Below are 19,265 nucleotides of genomic sequence, written 5' to 3'. Positions count from 1 at the left end.
CAGCATGCAAGTTGCATACGGGGCTGACGCTTGCGTGCAAGCAACCGACTGAGCTTTTCGATGTATCTTTACATTCTATTTACTCCCGTAGATGAATAAAAAAAGATCCTCAAAGGAAATGGTTTAGAATAATTTAAATTGTTTAAATAAGCTTAAAGTAGAACACAACTAGCAAATAAAACTCAAAGCTTTCGAAATAATCCAACGTGTTCCTGCTAACTTGCATCGAAGAGGAAGCTTTATTGTACGCAATCTTTAGATGCGTTGTGTGCAACTCTTTGTGCTTTGTATTTGAACAAATATTAAAAAAGATTAATGTATTCAAATTTAAAAGTTATTGCAAAGCTAAGTACAGGGCGTAAAGTACGCTTGATTGGTTTATAAATACATCGAGTACCTCTGTCTATCTTATCATCCAGCCAAAAGGGTTGGCTTAATAAATCAGGCTTTTTTGCTCAACTTTCCCCAACACTTTAAACTAGTAGTAAGACCTTCACCAGCAGCCTATAATTGCCCCTCGCAAGGTTTACGGCACATCCCTCGAGACATTTCAGCAAAGGGCTAGAGTTTGGAGTACCCCGGGAGGGCGTGGGAAAAAGCAGACAAGTGGAATTCCTGAAGACGGTTGGCTTATCAGCGCTACCGAACCAGCAATGCGACCGGTATAAAAAAACGGTCTAACCAGAGCCCGAGAGTCAAATCATTCGGCCGCTTACCACAAAGTACATCCATCAAGATGGTCCGCTGTGCGGTTGCTCTGGTGCTGCTGGTGGCGTTCGTCGCTACGGGATGGTCCGCCTCGGTCTGGAACCGCATCGTCGGTGGCCAGTATGCGGAAGACACCCAAATACCGTACCAGATTGCGCTCTTCTACCGTGGTGACTTCCGGTGCGGTGGTTCGATTATTAGCGAGCGGCTCGTCCTGACGGCGGCTCACTGCGTGGTGAACGGCGATACGGTGTAAGTGTCCATAGGGTGCCGGTTGAAGATGGGTTCGATTTAATTGTACACCAATTGTTTTTGCAGCCTCGATGCCAAACGGTTTGCCGTGCACGCCGGGTCAGCCCACCTTCTTTCGGGCGGCGCTCTGTTCGAGGTGGCAGCGATCCACGCGCACGAATGGTACGGTTCGCCCCAGAACGATATCGCCGTGCTGGAGATGAAAGAACCGTTCCAGTACAGCCAGTACATCCAACCGATCGAGCTGATGGAGGAGGAGGTACCGCTCGGTAGTGAGGTGGTGATTTCGGGATACGGACGCGTCGGCAGCACTGAACCACCATCGCCCGATCTGCTGTACACGTCGATGTTTGTGGTGGACGATGAGAACTGCCATGGCGTAAGTCCGGGTCTGCTGTGCATCGACAAGGAGGGTAGCTACGGTGCGTGCAACGGGGATTCTGGTGGTCCGGCCGTGTACAATGGGAAGCTGGCCGGTGTGGCCAACTTCATCATTGACTACTGCGGTGGGGACTATGCCGATGGGTACGCGAAGGTGTCCCACTATCTGGACTGGATTCGTAAATTCATGAAGTGAATGGTGTGTTGGGACTTGCAATTGCAGATTAAAAGTTTTTAAACGAAAATTTTAAACCAGCTTTTCATGAAAGAACTGCTCATGGGATATACGGAAGAAAACTCATTTTACTCGGCAACAGTAGCATCAAATTAGTACTTGTTTTACGCTACCAAGAAATTCACCTAGATCAAATGAGTTTGAATGTGAAGCATCTCTATCGATAGAGTATTGAAACATTCCTATAAACTTTGTTTTCCGTTGCTTCGATAAATGAACGCTCTCGTTTCGGAGAAGGTACATTGTAAATGAATCATCGTAACACACTTACAAGGGCAAAAAGAAAGAAAAGCATTGTTTTATTCCGAGAAGGTTGAGGATTTTTTTTGTATTTGTATTTGTACACGAGAACCAAACAGTGCCCAAAAAAATTGACTTTTTAACATCGAATACGAATCGCTTCAAAAGCATTGCTATGTAAATTTTCTATACTTTAAGTAAGTTTAAGATTGAGGTGGCGAAGAATGGCTGGTTAATATTTTATGATTAAATTAAATGCACTTACAGCACTGGGTTTATTCTTAGCTGAAGGTAAAAAGTTGACAACATTTACACAAAACACTCGTACCCTTGCAGGCCTGACCACTTCAAAGGCCTTGTATTGCCTTTGGCCGGTTGGCCGGTCTGTGCCTGTAAGCAAGGATGGTCGCACTATCAGTGAACTTCAAAGCTGCACAGCTTGGTTCCAGCTCTTGGTGGGATGCTGATCGACTGTGGGGGGACGCATCGTTATCGGGGCAGCCAATGCACCGAAATATTGTACCGGTACTTTCTTCCCAGAAACGAAAGCTTCTGGATGCAGACTGCAAATATTTGACCATTGTGTTTATTGTTTGCGCAAAGGGAAAATCGTTTGAAGATGGGATTATTTTCCAAAGTCGAAGTTTAAGATACAGGCAATTGAGCACGCTTTGTGGAATTGACAACAAAAAAAAAGTTTGTTAAATATCTCGTCTCGCTGTTGAGACAGAATTTCGTTGATTATATTACAGTTCATACAGTATTATGCGGATCGGGGCTTAATATACTGCACGGTATGGTATAAATCTTAGTGAAAATTTCCATGCTTATAGATCAGAATTACTGAAAAAATTGGAGGAATGCTACGTTGGCATCATGACCGATTGAACCGTTCTTCTTTCGAGAAACATATGGCACACACGAAACGTGGGTGCTTTTATGAGCTTTTATCACCGAATTCTTCCTCACATGATGCGTGTGTGGGAGCGTCATACAGACAGGACCTTCGTTTACTATTTTTTCTTGGCTAACGGACAGCCACCTTCCTGGTAGGACATAAGCCAGACACCCGCAACACGTGCCAGAACTGAGCATTTCCTTTCGCCGTTCACCGCCCAATATCTGTGTGGTTTAGGTAAAGAAGAAATAAGGAGAGAGACTGCTCTCTTCAAATATTGCGTAAAGGATTGCTCACAGAACATGCACTTGCTACTTAAAAGAGTAGAGCAATATTGTGGCCGAGATGACTGCGGCGCCGGTGGTCTTCACATGACAGGACCAGGGTTCAAATCCCATCCAGACCCGTACAGGGAGCTGTACAGAGGGCTGACTACTAAATCACGTCACAGAAAGCCAGAAATGGACAGGCCCGAGACCTCTCGAGGTTGCAGTGCCAAGGAAGAAGAGGAGAATATTGTCCTCCATCATGATCGAGACTCTCGCGACCGTATCGTCTCTTTAAACCAGATCTTAAATTTGATATCTAATTATAAAAATATTAAATAGACCAAGACTCACACTGATTTCCTAAAATTTCCTAAAAAAAAGCAGCCAACTTAGCAGAACTACTCTATCGTCACGAGATGGTCTTTTGTCGATTTAAAAGTCGTCTGTTCCAAATCTGCTTCCAATTCTGCTTCCAAGTCGGGCTTATGCAATATAAGGCGAACTCATCAGTCAACCAAAGACTTCGATATAAGTCCAGTGAATTACTCCATGGATACGTCCATGGATATCTTGCATATCACACAAGATCTGGTCTGATCGGTCTTAAAATTAGGCTGGCATGGCATAAATATCGCTGGTGGTGCCTCAAGATTGGATGTTTTTCTATCTAGAGCGAGTTATCGTGTCGGTACTCAATCCTAAAACAACATCCGTTCGAATGATAGCAGATAGACCGAAATTATCATCCTCCTACCCGAGCAGACCGATGCAACGGACGTAGATCATAAAGATATCGATTGCCTATGGTCCGAACGATCCTTTACATAACACCTCCCCCTTATATGCTTTCCATCCCTATCCTCCAACCAAACCGAAACATAATAGAAATAAAATCACCCTGACAGCCTGACCGTCGTAGAATATAGAAGCTTTCGGGCTTTCGTTCACTTATTCAAATCCGAAGTTACTGCAGTTCCACTAACTAGCGCCTGGAGTTTTTGCTGCAGGATTTTGCTTATTGGAACTTCTCGCTTCATCTAAAGTATTATAAGGACATCTCGAAGTTTGTTGACGATTTTCCATACATATCCTTTAAATATTTTGAGATCTTTAGGAGCTTTTTTGAAGGTTTCCCAGATAGTTTGTTTTGTTCACAGTTTATGATTATTACTCAATAACTTTTGAATGAATTTAATGAATGAATTTATACTAATAAAAAAAACTATAACATGATTTTTATCCGTCTCCCCAAGGTTTTTTTTAATAAACAAATTGGTGCTTTGAAAATATTTGAGGAACGGGTAAAAAATACAAAAATAGTGTAAACCGTCAAAAAACCTCGGGGTGAAGCGAATAAAAGTCCTTATTACCGTTTTCGCGAGTTTGTTTGCTTTGTTTGACAGCGCAGAGAGCTTGAATCTTTTTGGCGAAAGCTTTTGCTAGGTCAAACGGAGACTCAATGTTGAAAAAATTTCATCCGTCAGCCCGGAAGCGAAAAAGGCGAATGAGGTCCCAAACACCCAAAGCCTCTATAAATAAACGAAAAAAAGCCCGGAAGTTACGGAAAACATGACTTGTAGTGTTTGTTTTGTGGATTTTAGATCATTTTAGAATTAGAGCGGTTTCGAATGATGTATGTCAGCAATTGTGTATGAACTCATAAACAGCTTTATTGATTTATTTATGTATTTGTTAATTTTTAAATGAAAATTAATAGAATATGTAAGTTATAGATCTGCTCCCAAACCGGGTACGTCCTTTTGCGATGACGGTTGAAGAAGAAGAGAATACAGAAGTCGCATTCAACTGATAGCGGAACTAGCCGTTGCCAGTGAAACGTCGATGAAAATACTACGTCTTTGCTGTATATAATATTCTGCTAGTAATATAAGTAATATAAGGTCATGCCTGACATTTGTGGCTTACTAAACTTGATTATACCACGTATTTGGCTAGTCAGTCCTCGCTACAGGGGAACGGTCCGGATGGGATTTGAAGCTCGGTCCTCTCTGGATCCGCAATACTAATATCTGGGTAAGCATCAGCTAACTCTGGGGGACGGGTGATGAGTGAAAGTGGTTTCTATTTGTTTGAACTAGAATTGCTCGATAATAAGCACCTGCAACCTGTTTGGCGTTCAAAGTTCACTTCCAAACACCTATTTCCAACAATTTCTTCAATGCCATGTCTTTTGACATGTCTCTTACATGACGTGCCACGTGATTGCTGGGTTGTACCGCTGTTCCAACGGTCGGTAAACTGGCTTAATAACAAATAACTCCAGCAAGGAGTAGTAATTATAATTTAATTCCCCAAAATGCACGCAAACGCTGCCGAAATAAATCAAATGTTAATTTGATAATGGGCATGTTATAGAGAAAAACGATTAAACGAAGAAGGCGGCATGTGTGTGGTTTGCGTCATGACAAACTGAACAATTTCGCAGCCGAGTTTAATATCAACATGCGTGCAAATCAAACATGCGATGAATAGGGTTCCAGGCAAATAGAACAATAAATATTTGTGCCTCGTACGTCATACCACCGCCCGTGGTGGTTATGATGTGATGCAACCTAATATTTGTTCTTCAAACCCGTTCCCCTTTCAACAAACATAGCTCAGCCAGGCAGACCTGTCGTCACAAGGAGCAGAAACATACACACACTAAATTACTGGCAAAGAGCATCGAGCATCCATTCTCGTTCCAATTAACGCATCTAAAATGTTCACGTTTCACACATGTACTTCAGGTTGGGAGGAACCTACCGACGCACGGATACCGGATGCACGTGGATGCAAAAACCCGAACCTTTTGCCAGCAAGACATTTCCACGAAACATGGTTGAGAAACCTGAAGCAGTCGGACATTTATTAGCTACTTAAAACCCGCTTCCTGGCATCCTGAAGCACGGCCGATGAAGGAAACATCTTGACTGGGGTTGGTAGGACATTGGACATTGTGTTGTTGTGCTGTGTGGAACAGCGAACCGAACCGAAGAATAGGGAATATAGCTCTCACTAAACGCGGCCCGGTGTGAAGGAGCAAACAATAAAGTATTTGCATATAATATTCAAATGAATGTCCGAGTCCGAAGTCTGATGCCGGGCGACTTTCCGGGCTACCAGCAATGGGCAGAGCAACATTCGAATGCGATAGGTGAGTACGTGCGTCCCGAAAACACGTCTCCCGGTCTCTGTTGGTATGTTGATGAAAATGCACATTCTGCATTCGACCACGTGTGAACCTGGCCCTGTTTGCAGCTAGGTAACACGGTACACGGATTTTAATTTAGCACAACATTCACCATCGCTGCTTCCTTGGCCGGGCTTCCGTTCAGTTTGTTTGCGGCACGGTGGTACTTCCCATGTCCGGAAGTAGGCCATTGAATCTTGTCTTGGATTTTATCTCTATCTCGTGTGTCTTGGCGTCTTGTGGTAGGAAGCCCAGGAAGAAGTCTTGGTTGGAAAGTTTACAAATATAAAATCGTTCTAATGGAAGCTTCGAAATTAAATCATCTGTAAGCTACAAAACTTTTTATAGCACTGTTTTCCCTTTCGATTCTTTTTCTGAGAAGGCACCGGAGCGTGTCCGAGCGGCTCAAAAGCAAAAATTTGGAATTTATCGTTGTTCAGGAAAATATGACAATTTTTTCGCTCTGCTTGTCCGCTTCAGCTCGCTTTTGTTTTCCATTGATGCAACCAACCATTTAATCCGATAAACCATCGATATCCATTTGCATTCCGGTACGCTTCGGTTGGTGTGGCGTGTTTTGGTGTTTGGCCCTCCCCCTCGGTTTGGGCCCTGGACTCGGTCTAATCTTGTCATCGATGACGATTCAAACATGAGCCGGATTTGAGAACGGACTAAAAATTGTGTTAGCAGCCGAGCCTGAGGCTTGTGTGCTGGACCGTACTGAATGCCGTGCCTAAGAAAGGAGAGTCGAAGAAAATTCAATTTCCGAAAACAATCCTAAGCTGGTGCTCGGCTCCTTTTTTTTCTCCTTTGCTTGGCGAATAAGCAATAATGGGCAGACACGCAGTCACTGTCACACAGCACATGGCGTCGGCCAAGCTCCACGCTGTACTTTGCCAGTAAAACAATCCGAAGCAGCGATCCGAAGGCTTACAAGCTTAGATGCTGTGTGTGTGTCATAACGAACCAACGCGAACGAAACAGCTCCGGTGTGTGTCCTTTGCTGCAGACTAACAAGCGGCCACCACTCGCTGGGTCTTACCATCGCCACGGTACCAAGGAATCGAAATTTCCTCAGAAGCGAAAGGGGGTTCTGAGGTTGGCAATGAGGTGGAAAAAGCGAAGAACATGTTAATTAGATTACCTTCTCCTTGATTTGACACATGATGTTTTATATTCTCCAGCAACGCCAACAGCGGTGCAAACGGTTCCCCGGGATCCAGGGAAACGGCTCTCTGCAGGACGAGCCTGAGCTTGTATTGCGGGAGAGATTTTTTTAATTTATTCCACTCCGCTGATCGAAAAGTGTGTAGTAAGTGCACCGGGGCGCACCCGGCACACCATTTTCTCTGGAGATTGTTAAAAATACATTTGACGCGGAGGTGAGACCGGGCCGGGTGGGTGGAAAGGGTGCGGTTGTTTAGATATTCTGTTGAAAATTAGGCAACACGTGGCAAATTTGTGGGATTTGTGTAACGAATGTCGGGCCGCCGCTTCCGACCCTACATGACACGATGCTGTGTGTGTGTGCTCGAGAGACTGTTGATGTGTATGGTGACGACACAAAGGTTCGCCGATACCTTCATACATGTGTTATTAGCGTGGATTTGGTACGCGTGAGATCTACGTGCGCTCGTCTCAAGTGTACCTCAATTGTTGATGTAAATTGTGCGTGTGTGTTTTTGGATTTATTTATAACATAGAGTGTGCAAATTGCAGACGATCGTGTGTCCTTTAATGATCAACTCGATCTTTGATGGAGGCGCCTTGTTGACTGTTTGAATTCGAGAAAAAATATTTTAAAGGTTAAAATCAATTCTCTTACGAACCACGCCAATGAAAGTAGACAATTTAAACAAATATTTATGTTTTTATTACGTGACTATTGCCAACGTCAAAAACTTGCCTAACCGTGTCAAGGGCAACCAGAAAGTCAAGTCATGTTTTCATGTTATATTTGTTTGCCTTAAGCAATATGCCCAGGCCGTCCTTTATTAATAATAAAAAAAATGTTTGGCATGATTTTCGACATGCTTTTCTTTCAAAAAAAAAAAAATAAAAAGTTTAGAAGATAATTATTTAATATTTTATTTTAAATACTAAATGCTTCTGTTAGTGACTCGATCGTTCCCAAGGAGGACAAACCTGACATAAGGTTTACCAGGCTTTATGAGAGTAAAAGAATAGGAAGAATGTTAATCAACATTTAATAGTTGAAAATCAATACTCATTGAAGATATAACGTAGAAAGTTCACACAAGTACCACATTGTCTTCTAATATACCTTCCTTTAGAATTTCTGTTCACAAAAATAATCATCGATCATCGGGAATCGAGCGTGCTCGGTGGGTTCAAACGTGTGACTAGCTGCAACGAGATGGAACACGACGATCATCGATGGCTGTCATAGAGGGGCTGGCGAGGGTCTAATCCCATCTGCACCGTTCCCCCGTAGTGAGGACTGATTATCCACCTCCGTGGTATCATTATGTCTACATAGTCTATGAAGTCTATATCAAGACAGGGATATTGTGATTATCATTGAGTCAGAAATGGCATGAACTAAGAGGACGTTAGGCCAAAGAAGAAGAAAAACAAGATGGGCTGGCGTGAAGACCACTACGCAGACAAATGTATGTTTGTGCAATTCACATACGTATTCCTATATTTTTATAGCCCAGACGATAAACTACAAGATAGACAGGAACTAACTAACCTCCATCCATAGCCACACCAACATTTCCAAAAACAGAGACAGAGTTCCAACATAGTACAACCACAATATTCCTGGCCATTAACACCAATTCATCATCTACAACCGAACATAAGGCAAACAGCAGAGAGGAAATGCCTTGTGCTTATTGTACGGCATTAACTTAAGAGACGCTAGTAATGGCCCCACCATGTCAGTGGACGGCTGTCGATCCTACTCCTCTGAACTACTACACCTCTTCAACCACCATAGTATAGGCATCTGGCCGTCTACCCATTGAATAGTTTACCTGTTATCGTGCGTGTACGTACAATACGATCCTACTCGACTTTCCATCGATCCTCGGCTTTCCCGGCCTTCCAGTGATGGTTTTCCAATGGAGATATACAACTGCTCTCGTTGATGTCACTGCAACTACTAACTCCTCCTCAGCGCTCGTTCCTAATATTGCCTAATATCTATAAAGATTGCCTTAGTGCCCAATATTGAACGGCAATCTAGTAGCTCCGCAGCGGGCCGACTATGGCACTTGTGCATATCCTTAACACTGCTAATAAAATATAAAAAGTCTAAATAAAGTGTAAAACATTATAAAAGCAAAATAGTTAATTAAACCATTTGGTTTTGTGTATTTATAGAGGCTTTTGGTCTCATACAAATATTCCGGCTCTTGTCAATAAAACTAGCATTGGCATATTGCATCGATGTTGGATTGCGTAGTAAAAAGTTATAAGCCTCCAAAGCTGCTGAAAGCTCAGGTGGTTGAATATAGGATATTTGAAAAATCGATTATAATATTGGATCTGCGTAGCTACAGGGTTCCTAGAATTGGAGAAATTACAAATCAAAACTGATGCGGCAATCCTTGTAGCAGGTTTCCTGGAAAAGAGTTAAAAGACTTCAACACCATCAGCACTATCTAAATTTGGACCTACCATGCCTCTTCTGTCGGTGTGAACGGTCTTTATGGACTTTACAAGCACGATGGAGAGATCACCATAGAGCTCGTAGAGCTCGTCATTGCAACGGACCCTCCCCATTGCCCTTCCCTAACACAGTTTACCTTCATACACCCGATAACACTTTTCGCTTTTCGTCTAACACAGAAGATGAATAAATAGGAAATGGAAAGAAAAGTATTTCGATTCAAGGCTATTTTTCTTGGCCTAACGACCTCTTATAGGTCATGCTTGCTATTCTGGCTTACTAGAAAGGATAGTCAGTCCTCACTATGGGGGAACGTCTTAGATGGGAACCCCGGTCCTGCTGTGTGAAGACCATTGCCGGCGTCGTATCTATTACTGAGCCGCCCATCCAAGGGTCTATAAGGGTAATCTCATTCTTCTAAGATCTTCCAATAGGCGATACAAAAAAAAAAACAAGTCGAATCGTTTAATATATGCTCCGTAATATAGTTTATATAGCTTTACAATATAATGTGGTCTTATTCTATTTACCTACAACCTAGTTGATCATGCGTACGTTGTTATTGTGCAGTATCGAAAGCACACACGATCATTCCATCATGATATCATTTCGGATGTATAATCATATCGCAGATCATTTACGTCTTAGTGATCTTAGTGATCATTGGGGCGATCCGATGGAACGGGGTTCAAATCCCATCCAGACCACCTTCTCTGTACGCAGGGTTGACTTTTTTGCTAAGAATAAAATCAAGTCACGGAAAGCCAGAAATGGCAGGTCGCGAAACCTTGAGAGGTTGTAGGGCCAAGGAAAGAGAAGAAGATCATCTAGACGACCATTCGAGATAAGTCTGCTTAAGCTGGATATGTTTCAGCCATGAAGTCCTTTCCTTCGCTAGGGAGAGAATCGATGCTCGTCTTCTGCTTGTTGCTGCTTGTTGTGCGATGGAGAAATTGAGGCATATTCTTGACTAATAGAACTCTCAATGCTCTTGAAAAGAGTGATAGATAAGAATACTGGCGCACGAATTTTAAAACAATTGAGATTCGGACTTTGAAGGGCTTGGATTTGAAAGACAAACTATAGATAACCTCTCACAATGAAGCGTGGAACAGAACTTTACCTTCAAATGATGGAACAACTGTCAACGAAATGGTCAAGTTCTTCCGATGCATAGTACAGCTCATTGTTTTCTTATAAAATGAATAACAACCGATTTCTAACTTAAAGAAGTCTTAACAGAATTGGATACAAAGAATCATTTTACCAAGACCATTAAGTTTGAATGTAACCATTTCTCTCTTCAGATTCAAGTAGAATGATAGAAACTTATCCTTCAACCCACATAATTAACATGGGCTACTACTTTGCAGCATAAACTGTACGCATCAACATCAGGAATAAACTGAATAAATTCCCATCCCCTGCTCCGGAATGCTTTCAGTCAATTGAAATGTATTTTGCAGCTTGCGTACGCATCCATGCAGCAGCAGCATGCACGCGCTCGCTCGAAACCATTCGTCAAGTTTCACAAACAACGCCAACTTGCTTGCTGGCGGCGATTTTAATATATTCCTTCGCACAGTTCAATTCATAGGGGGCGAAACTTTGTTCAAACTCATGCCATTGCCACTCCAGCTGGTACAACAACCAACAGTTTACATGCGGTACGTCATGCCTCCTACTGCCTGCCTGCCCCGTGCCACAGACGGTGGTATTACCAGATGCAGTAATCACCATCGTGCAATGAACTGCATCACCAGAGGCTGATTGACTTTTAGCACGATGCAAGAATGGAAAGCTTGCCGCAAGAAGTCAACTGCAGTAAGATGCAGCCAGCCAAGATGTGCCAAGATGTCTCGGTTCACATGTCACAGCGAACTGCTCGCTGATAGGTTTGGCTAGCCAATATTGGGCGGTAAATGTATTAGAGGGAGAGAAATTTTGTTACAGTTTGTTCAACCGACGATCTTTGATGTTTGCCCTGTGTAATAGAATATGGAACAACCAGGATGAATGCATTTTGAAGAGAGCTTCATTTCGGGGGGGTTTTCTTTGTGCTGGAAGGCACTCGGGAAGGCTGGAACTCTATCCAGCGCTCTATTTTTAAACAACCCATCACTGCAAACAGGACGACGAGAAAGGTTCTATCGAATTAAAGTTCCACTCTGCTGTGCTGCTCGCGTGAAATTCGTTTCGTACGCCAATAATATCGCTGGTAGCTTAGGTCACTTTTGTTATTCATGTTGGCAAGGTTAACGTGTCTCCGACACATGCTGCGCCCGGACCCTCGGATCATCATTATCCTTCGTCCTCGTCAATGTCTAGCGCACAAAACGGTAAACATCGTCGCTGGAAGTACATTGACAGCGAGAACCGCTGGTGGTGTTGGCGTTGGGCTGGGTCGGTCTGATCGTCCCGTACCTTTTTACGGCCGGACGGATTTGGATTTGGGTTCGAACGGCTCCCGACGACACGCTCATTTGTTTGCACGAGCTGTCAACGTCTCTAAAGATGAAGCACCGCCTCGTTGTCACTCCGAGGTTTCCCTTACACGCCGCTTTCCGATCAAAATCCAGGCCACATAAAATATGTATAGACGGCTCAAGTGTTTTCCTTCCGTCGCGCACGCTTCCCACACCCGGACGCATGGTTTCGATATTCATCATACACGGAAATGCGATGAAAGACGCTTTGTCTGCTTCATTTACCATGGCTCAGCGTACCGGCACGTGACAGCCGGGAACGTGAGGTATCAAAAGTCTTGGGGCTTCGCATTTTAATCTGCATGACCGATCGAAAGCAACAAGATTTTAGGGAGGGAGCCGTTTGGAGCGAACTCCGTCTGGTGGGAGTATTTAAGGCAATGATGATGACATGGACACACAGCCACCTCCTTGGGGATGATCCGTTATACGCACTAACAGTTTGAAGATGAAGTGTTGTTGAGTCTTGTGTAGACGCTGCTGCCGCTTGATTAACGTCAGTTTTTATTCATGAATATTGGCATTGACCCCCTTAGGGGAGGTGGAATTACATTTGGGCAGATTTGACAAAAACTGTATGCACTATTCAATTCTGTGGTAAATTAGATTAAGCTCAAGGTTGTTTTGGGATAAACTGTGGACTTGCTGCTTTGTTCGTGTTGCGTTTGGCACAGTTTGTTCGAAAGTGGAATTCATGAGCTCAACGATGGTGGGTTCAGTTTTGGAAGCGAAAATTGTGAGTTTGAACACATGTGAAACTGGAGGTTTTATTTCAAAATTCGGTTAAACAATAGAATAGGCGATGGTTGAAGTAGAACTGTCGAGTAAAATAGTCCGAAAAAGTTGATCAAAGGATCTTCAAAATAAAGACCGTTGATGGGAGATGTATCATCAGCAACTATTCTGCTATCGGGTATTTAATGCTCACGGCGCATTTCTATGATTCTGACTGGGTTGAAGGGTTAAAAGGCATTTACCAGAATTTACAAATTAGGCTCTATCATTCTATCATTGTGTCATTGCACATTCTCGAGGCCTAATGGTGAAATTATTATAGACATGGCATCATGGCAAATATGTGTCCTTGCAAGACATTTTTCGTGGGAGGTCCAGTACATAATTGAGTTAGTTAGGCAGCGATGGGCTGGTAGTCAAACTATGTAAGATGGGGCCAGCGAGGCTTGCGGTTATCATGCATCGGCTGACTGTATGGATTTTGACCAGGAATACCTAATAGACGTGTGGAATCTGAGTATCATTCATCCAGTGTACAAAAAGTGCGACTGGAAGAACCAACTTCCGAGCCATTACAGTCCTGAATACTGTCTAAAAAATCCTAAAGGGTTTGATCGTGGTAGAACATGACCCGGAAGCAGAATATTAACGGCGACGATCTAGGACGACGAGGTAGTAGAGAAGTTTTACTACCTTGGTACGATCATTACTTTGAAGAACAACGTAAACAGCGATATCCGACGGCGCTTTGTTCAGGGGAATTGTGCCTGTTATGGGCTACACAATCTCCTGCAGTCTTTATCAACACACCAAACTTACGATACATAGCACACTGATACCTCTAATAGTCCTTTACGGGTACGAGTCCCACCAATGCGCTAAGGTGGAAGAATTCGATAGCTGGGGCCCATGTTGAGGATATCGGACTCATGTTCTACCACAAAGGCGTAGGCGAGCCCAGCGAGCTTCTTGGCTGTATCAAGTGAAGTCGGTGATCGGATGCAGATGTGAGCACAAAGTGGCCGCCCAGGGCCATGTTTGCTGGAAATGAATTGGCAACTAGGCCATGTCTTTCAGATGTGCTCAACTCTCCAAGCAGACTAAAAAGAAGAAGATTGTTAAAGAAAAAATTGTGCTTTGAACCTACCTTCAAAATAGTCAGTATAGATACAGGAATTATCGACTGATGAGCTCGAAAATTGCTGGACCGCTAACCAGACGAAAGTACCGGCGATTAAATTCCATCCAGACTGCCTCCCCGTACACAGGTCTGACTATCCAGGTACTTACTGGCAGCTGACAAAATATAAAACTATTAGTTGTATAAAATGTAGTAGCAATGCAAATTTAATTTAAGAGAACTACCCCTGCCTAGTACAGCAGAATCAAACGTTCAGTAAAGGTTGCTGCGGACAGTCACACCTTTTCTTTGTACTTGGTCCCAACAGTATTCTATATCAGTCCAAAAAGAGTAAATAAAATATTGCATTTCCCCGGTAATAAGCTACTTCAGTTACTCTAATGAAATAGATTGGAATCTTTCAGTTCCATGAACGTGACACAAATGTGTAAGGTGTCATAACGTACTGTATATGTGAAGGGCGTTCCTCTCAAAAAGTGTAATCTTGGCAGCAAATTGATTGATGTGGAAGCGAATATATTGGGTCTCGGGAAAGAACGGGATATGCGCCACTGACTATGAGGAGAGCAGACATCGTTAAGCTGCGTCGACGAGGCGAACGATTCCAACCTTCTTCAAATCGAAGCCAGGACAACACCTGACCGAAGGAGCACAATGAATTATCGGAAAATCCTCGGAAGGTTCTGTGGAGCAGCGGCGGATCTGCTGTCAGGTAGCTTTATAAACGTTAATAATGCAGCACATCAAGCAGTGTAGCAAATAAAATAAAAAGATTTGATCCAGCTCATACTTCAAATTTTATTTTGGATAAATATACGACGTCGTGCCGTCATTCTCAATTATAAATAAAATTTTAATTCGAGCGCATGGCCAAAAATATGACCTGAAGTAAAGAATAATAAAAAAAATCGCTTAATAGTAACATTATTATTGCTCAGTTCTGACTCAAATGCTATAATAATCACTGATGTGTACTGATCGTGCCAGACAACCATTGTGACAACTCATCAACAATAACCATATCATTTACAAGCAAAACAACCACCAATCGGTGTCAGTTCACACCCGGCCGCACTCAAATCAGTATCACGCCACTATATTTTACATATAAACGATGGTGGCGGCGCCCATTGCTGCAGTACGCATGCAATCCGCCAGCTGTAAATGGATTACTGTATCGAGTGGCTTGTGACGATCGGAGCAATGCTTTACCGGAGGTGTTCTACATCTAAATCTAGTGTTAGCCAATCCACTGATCCAAGTTAAAACCGATCATTCCTTCTAGCTTCATCGTGGTGAGCTTGCTTTCAATTTCGAGTGATGCCTTTTCCTTTCAGTGCAATACACAGCTGCACAGCTGTACGCTCAGCCATTGGAACCCGGACGTGGAGGGCTACTTTGTGCTGCAGCACGTGCCAGTGAGTAACAGTGTGCTGAAGGTGGTAGACTTTCTGTCCTCCACTGTCGATGCGCGTCTTTTCGATGAGCTTCAGAGCTTTAGCAGTGTGGAGATCAGCAACTCGGTTAACGTGAAACGGTTGCTGCTGCCGGCAAACAGTACCATCACCGGGCTGACACTGCACAAGACCCGGCTGGCGTGGGCTTACTTTGAGGAAAACTCCTTTCTACAACGCCTTTCAATCACCGACAGTCCGTTGAAGGTTGTGTTTTCGTCTGTCAGAAACTTGAAGCAACTGAAAGAGCTTACGCTGCGTAGAACCGGCATTAAAAGCATTAACATCGGTTGGCTGTGTAACGAACTGAAACAGCTTGAAGTGTTGGATGTTGATCAAAACCAGATCTCTTTCATCGTAAGCTCCGGTGATGTGCCGTCCTGTGGGTCCAGTTTGATCATGTTTTTGATGCGCAATAATAGAGTGCGAAGCATCAATTTGCAAGACTTTGATCCGTTAAGCAAGCTGATAGATTTCAACATTGCCTACAACCAGCTCGAATCGATCACCGGTCGGTTGATGACGGTTGAGCTCAGTCACTTAGGGTTGGCAGGCAATCGGTTGACAAGCGTTGACTTTTGCCATTGGAACCAGTTGAGCAACGTGTCGGAGATTAGTATCGCGTTTAATAGGCTGGTCCGGATGCCAACCTGTGTCGCGTCAGCCTTTCCCAATGTGGTGATGCTCTACCTGCAGGCGAATCAAATTACGAGCGTCGATGTGGACCAGCTGGTTACGCTCGAAAAGTTGCGGGTGTTAAATTTAGCGGCAAACAAAATATACTCCAGCACGTTTCGTGCCCCGGCGTTTCCGCCCAAGCTGATGCAACTATTTTTGTACGATAATTGCATGTGTAGCTTAATGGTTACGGGCAAACATTTGGTACCGTTCACGAACTTAACCATCTACCTGCTGAAGCTGCACGGGAACGTGTTGAACATTAGTGAGTTTCAATGTAAAGCATGTTAACGATTGTATGATGCTAGAGTAGACATGAAGTGTTTAATATTTATTGTCAAAGCACGAGTGATATTATACGCAATATGGCTGTTAGTAATGAATAAAGTATGCTCCATAATTATAATTATAACATTTACTAGTCTTATGCCGTCTAGAAGAAGTGACGTTAGATAGAGCTATCTTACACGATTACACGAGTCAGCGCTCCCTGGTGTCAAAAATACGAAACAGAGCGGTTATAGTATACTAAGACGTAAAATATTGAAATTGCTTGTTCTTTGCTTTATATCTTATTATTATAAAAAATAGTTCATGTTGCTAAGGCACTGAGCTGTTGATCGTCGTGCTGCCAATTACTGAAGCCTTAGTAGCAGATATTGAATAGTATAATAGCGATGTGAGTCATTGGACATCCATGAAAGGTGTCTGATTGCAAATCATTTATTCTTTCGCTGAATTTATATATATTGTCAGAAAATTAAACTAAAGGGCCTTTAGGCACCATCCATGGTGAGTTTGATTGACTTGAAAATGAAAACTTCGGGTACTAGCTTCGGGTACTAGTAAAAAATTACCTCAAGCCGTTCGATTGATCTTCGCAGGAGTGATATACAGCTAGCTGACTGCAGATTCGAAGCATCGAAAATCGTATCGTAAGTCTTCTTAAAAAACTCCTGTATATCTCTGGTCTAGTAAGTTTCTGAAAATAAACTTTGGCCTATCCGCTCGGTATTTTGAAACCTCAGCATTCACGTATAGTCTGCGTCTCCATGCTCTGAGCCAAGTCCATGCTCTGAATCAAACGACAGTAAAAAGCAACTACTAGCGCCCTCTTGCGGAAATGCGCATGTGAAGTGTTCCGTTACCAGGAATTTAACAAATAAGCACCGATAACAGAATTGAAGTTGAGGTTAGGGGAGGTTCGTTTAAAAAAAGCGTTTCTTCGTTTAACCTGGTTGTGGGATCCTGCAAGCCTCGATTATTTAGAGTGCCCAAATTCCCTAAGGGACCACGTTTAATGTCTGCACTTGATTTCTGATTCTGATTCAGTCAGTAGATTCGATGTGTGTAGAGGTCTCCAGCTTTCATTTTTCGTAGGATCTCTAAGGCGCCTGATCTGCCAATGGTTGAGGTACGTGTAAGAGTGCTAACTGCCAATCGGTCATAGCAGAGCATAATGAAGCATCTTTATTAAAAATGTCTATTCCGTATGATGAAGCTAGGACGTCTAGAGGAAGACACCCAGCAGGTTGTTTGATGTATGATGATCTCAATATTGTACAGTGAATAAGACTAGTCAGGCTCAGTTATATAAGACCTAGATTATGTAGAGTGATGCCGTAGATGAGTGCTCAGAAAGGAGTCGGATAAAGGATTAGCTGGTTATGGCGCCACGTGACGTGAGCGTCGTCAGGTCTCCTCCTCCTGAAGGACTCCTGAAGTAGCCCAATACTGAGAAGTATTTAAAATAGTAAATAAAATATCATGTTAAATTTAAAGGAGCGACGGTTATTGACGGTACTTCTGAAACAAATTAGCGTTGGTTTTATTTTTCTTGTTTCGTGGTTTACAATTTTTGGACGCATGTTGCTATAGCGATTGCTAAGCCGGCTATCGTGTACTATTTTCTATAAACGCCTAAAGTTATACAATATGGTGCAATACTTTCCCCGTTATTCCGTGGTGAAATTTGAAAAATATTATTGATATATTCTTGGACAATTTTTCTTAAACTATTGTTCTGTTAAATGTTGTAACCCTCATTAAAATCCAATGCAATGTTTTGCTCTCCAGTGACTTACAGTTTTGCCCTTGTGCGAAAATGAATCATTGACATAATTAAACGTCCCTCAAACATATTCAAATTAAAATAATCAATTGTAAACAGGCAGCACGGAAAACAACGCAAGAACTCTTTCTCATCCAATTATCTCGTACGTGCGACATCACTGTTCTACGTGCCGGAAGCGAAATCAGTGTGCATTTGCATGCCGCACCGAATTACGAATTACATCAATATACCATTACCGTTGGACGGGGGAAATACCGTACCGATGCCGTGATGATGCCAGTCTGGGATGCAGAAGCCGATGTACGACCATACGCGTACAAGGGAAAAAGGAGAGTGAAAGAGAGCTAAAAAGGGTGAAAAGAATAAATAAAAGACCATACAAATAGATTACGTGATTAATATGCTCATAAAAAAATGATGACATTTCAATAACTGCAGTGCTGCAGATCGGGGATCAGTTCGAACTAATCAGCAATTATCATGCATCACTTCTCCGTTTTGACACGAGTGCCTTGCGCTGATGTGTAATGTGCGATGCGTTTGGCGTATACAATTTTACACCAACGTGATAGTAAAAAATGACTCCTGAGGGCAAACTGCTTGTATTTAAAATGAAAAAAAAAGAAAAGCTAGCCAATTTTTATTCCCCATTTTGTTTTAAATGTTTCGTACTGCTGCATCAACGTCTCTCCCGTCTCGATACGTGGCGCGCTTGGCATATGTGTGCATCGGGACGTAATGAAAATATTGCACAACCCCTGGCCAAAAACCCGCTGCCGGACCATCAATTGATGGGTCGAAGGTCTCGGTTATAAATTCTCGTCATTCTCGGTCGAGGCTGACGCGGCTTGGTCATAAATTTGTGTCTAGTTCCAACAAAC

The 19,265-nt window shown here is 42.9% G+C and overlaps 1 protein-coding gene across 1 annotated transcript; it reads left to right on the top strand.

Moving 5' to 3' along the window:
* Positions 1-470: 470 nt before the first annotated feature.
* LOC118509754 (serine protease SP24D-like) lies at positions 471-1,586 on the top strand. Its single transcript, XM_036050885.1, has 2 exons — positions 471-960; positions 1,027-1,586. The coding sequence occupies exons 1-2, from the start codon at positions 737-739 to the stop codon at positions 1,535-1,537; spliced, it is 735 nt and encodes a 244-aa protein (XP_035906778.1). The 5' UTR covers positions 471-736; the 3' UTR covers positions 1,538-1,586.
* Positions 1,587-19,265: the final 17,679 nt, after the last annotated feature.

The sequence above is a fragment of the Anopheles stephensi genome, chromosome 3 (genome assembly GCF_013141755.1).
Source record: "Anopheles stephensi strain Indian chromosome 3, UCI_ANSTEP_V1.0, whole genome shotgun sequence".
In the NCBI taxonomy this organism is placed as follows: Eukaryota; Metazoa; Arthropoda; class Insecta; order Diptera; family Culicidae; genus Anopheles; species Anopheles stephensi.
This window is presented reverse-complemented; position numbering and strand designations above follow the sequence as displayed.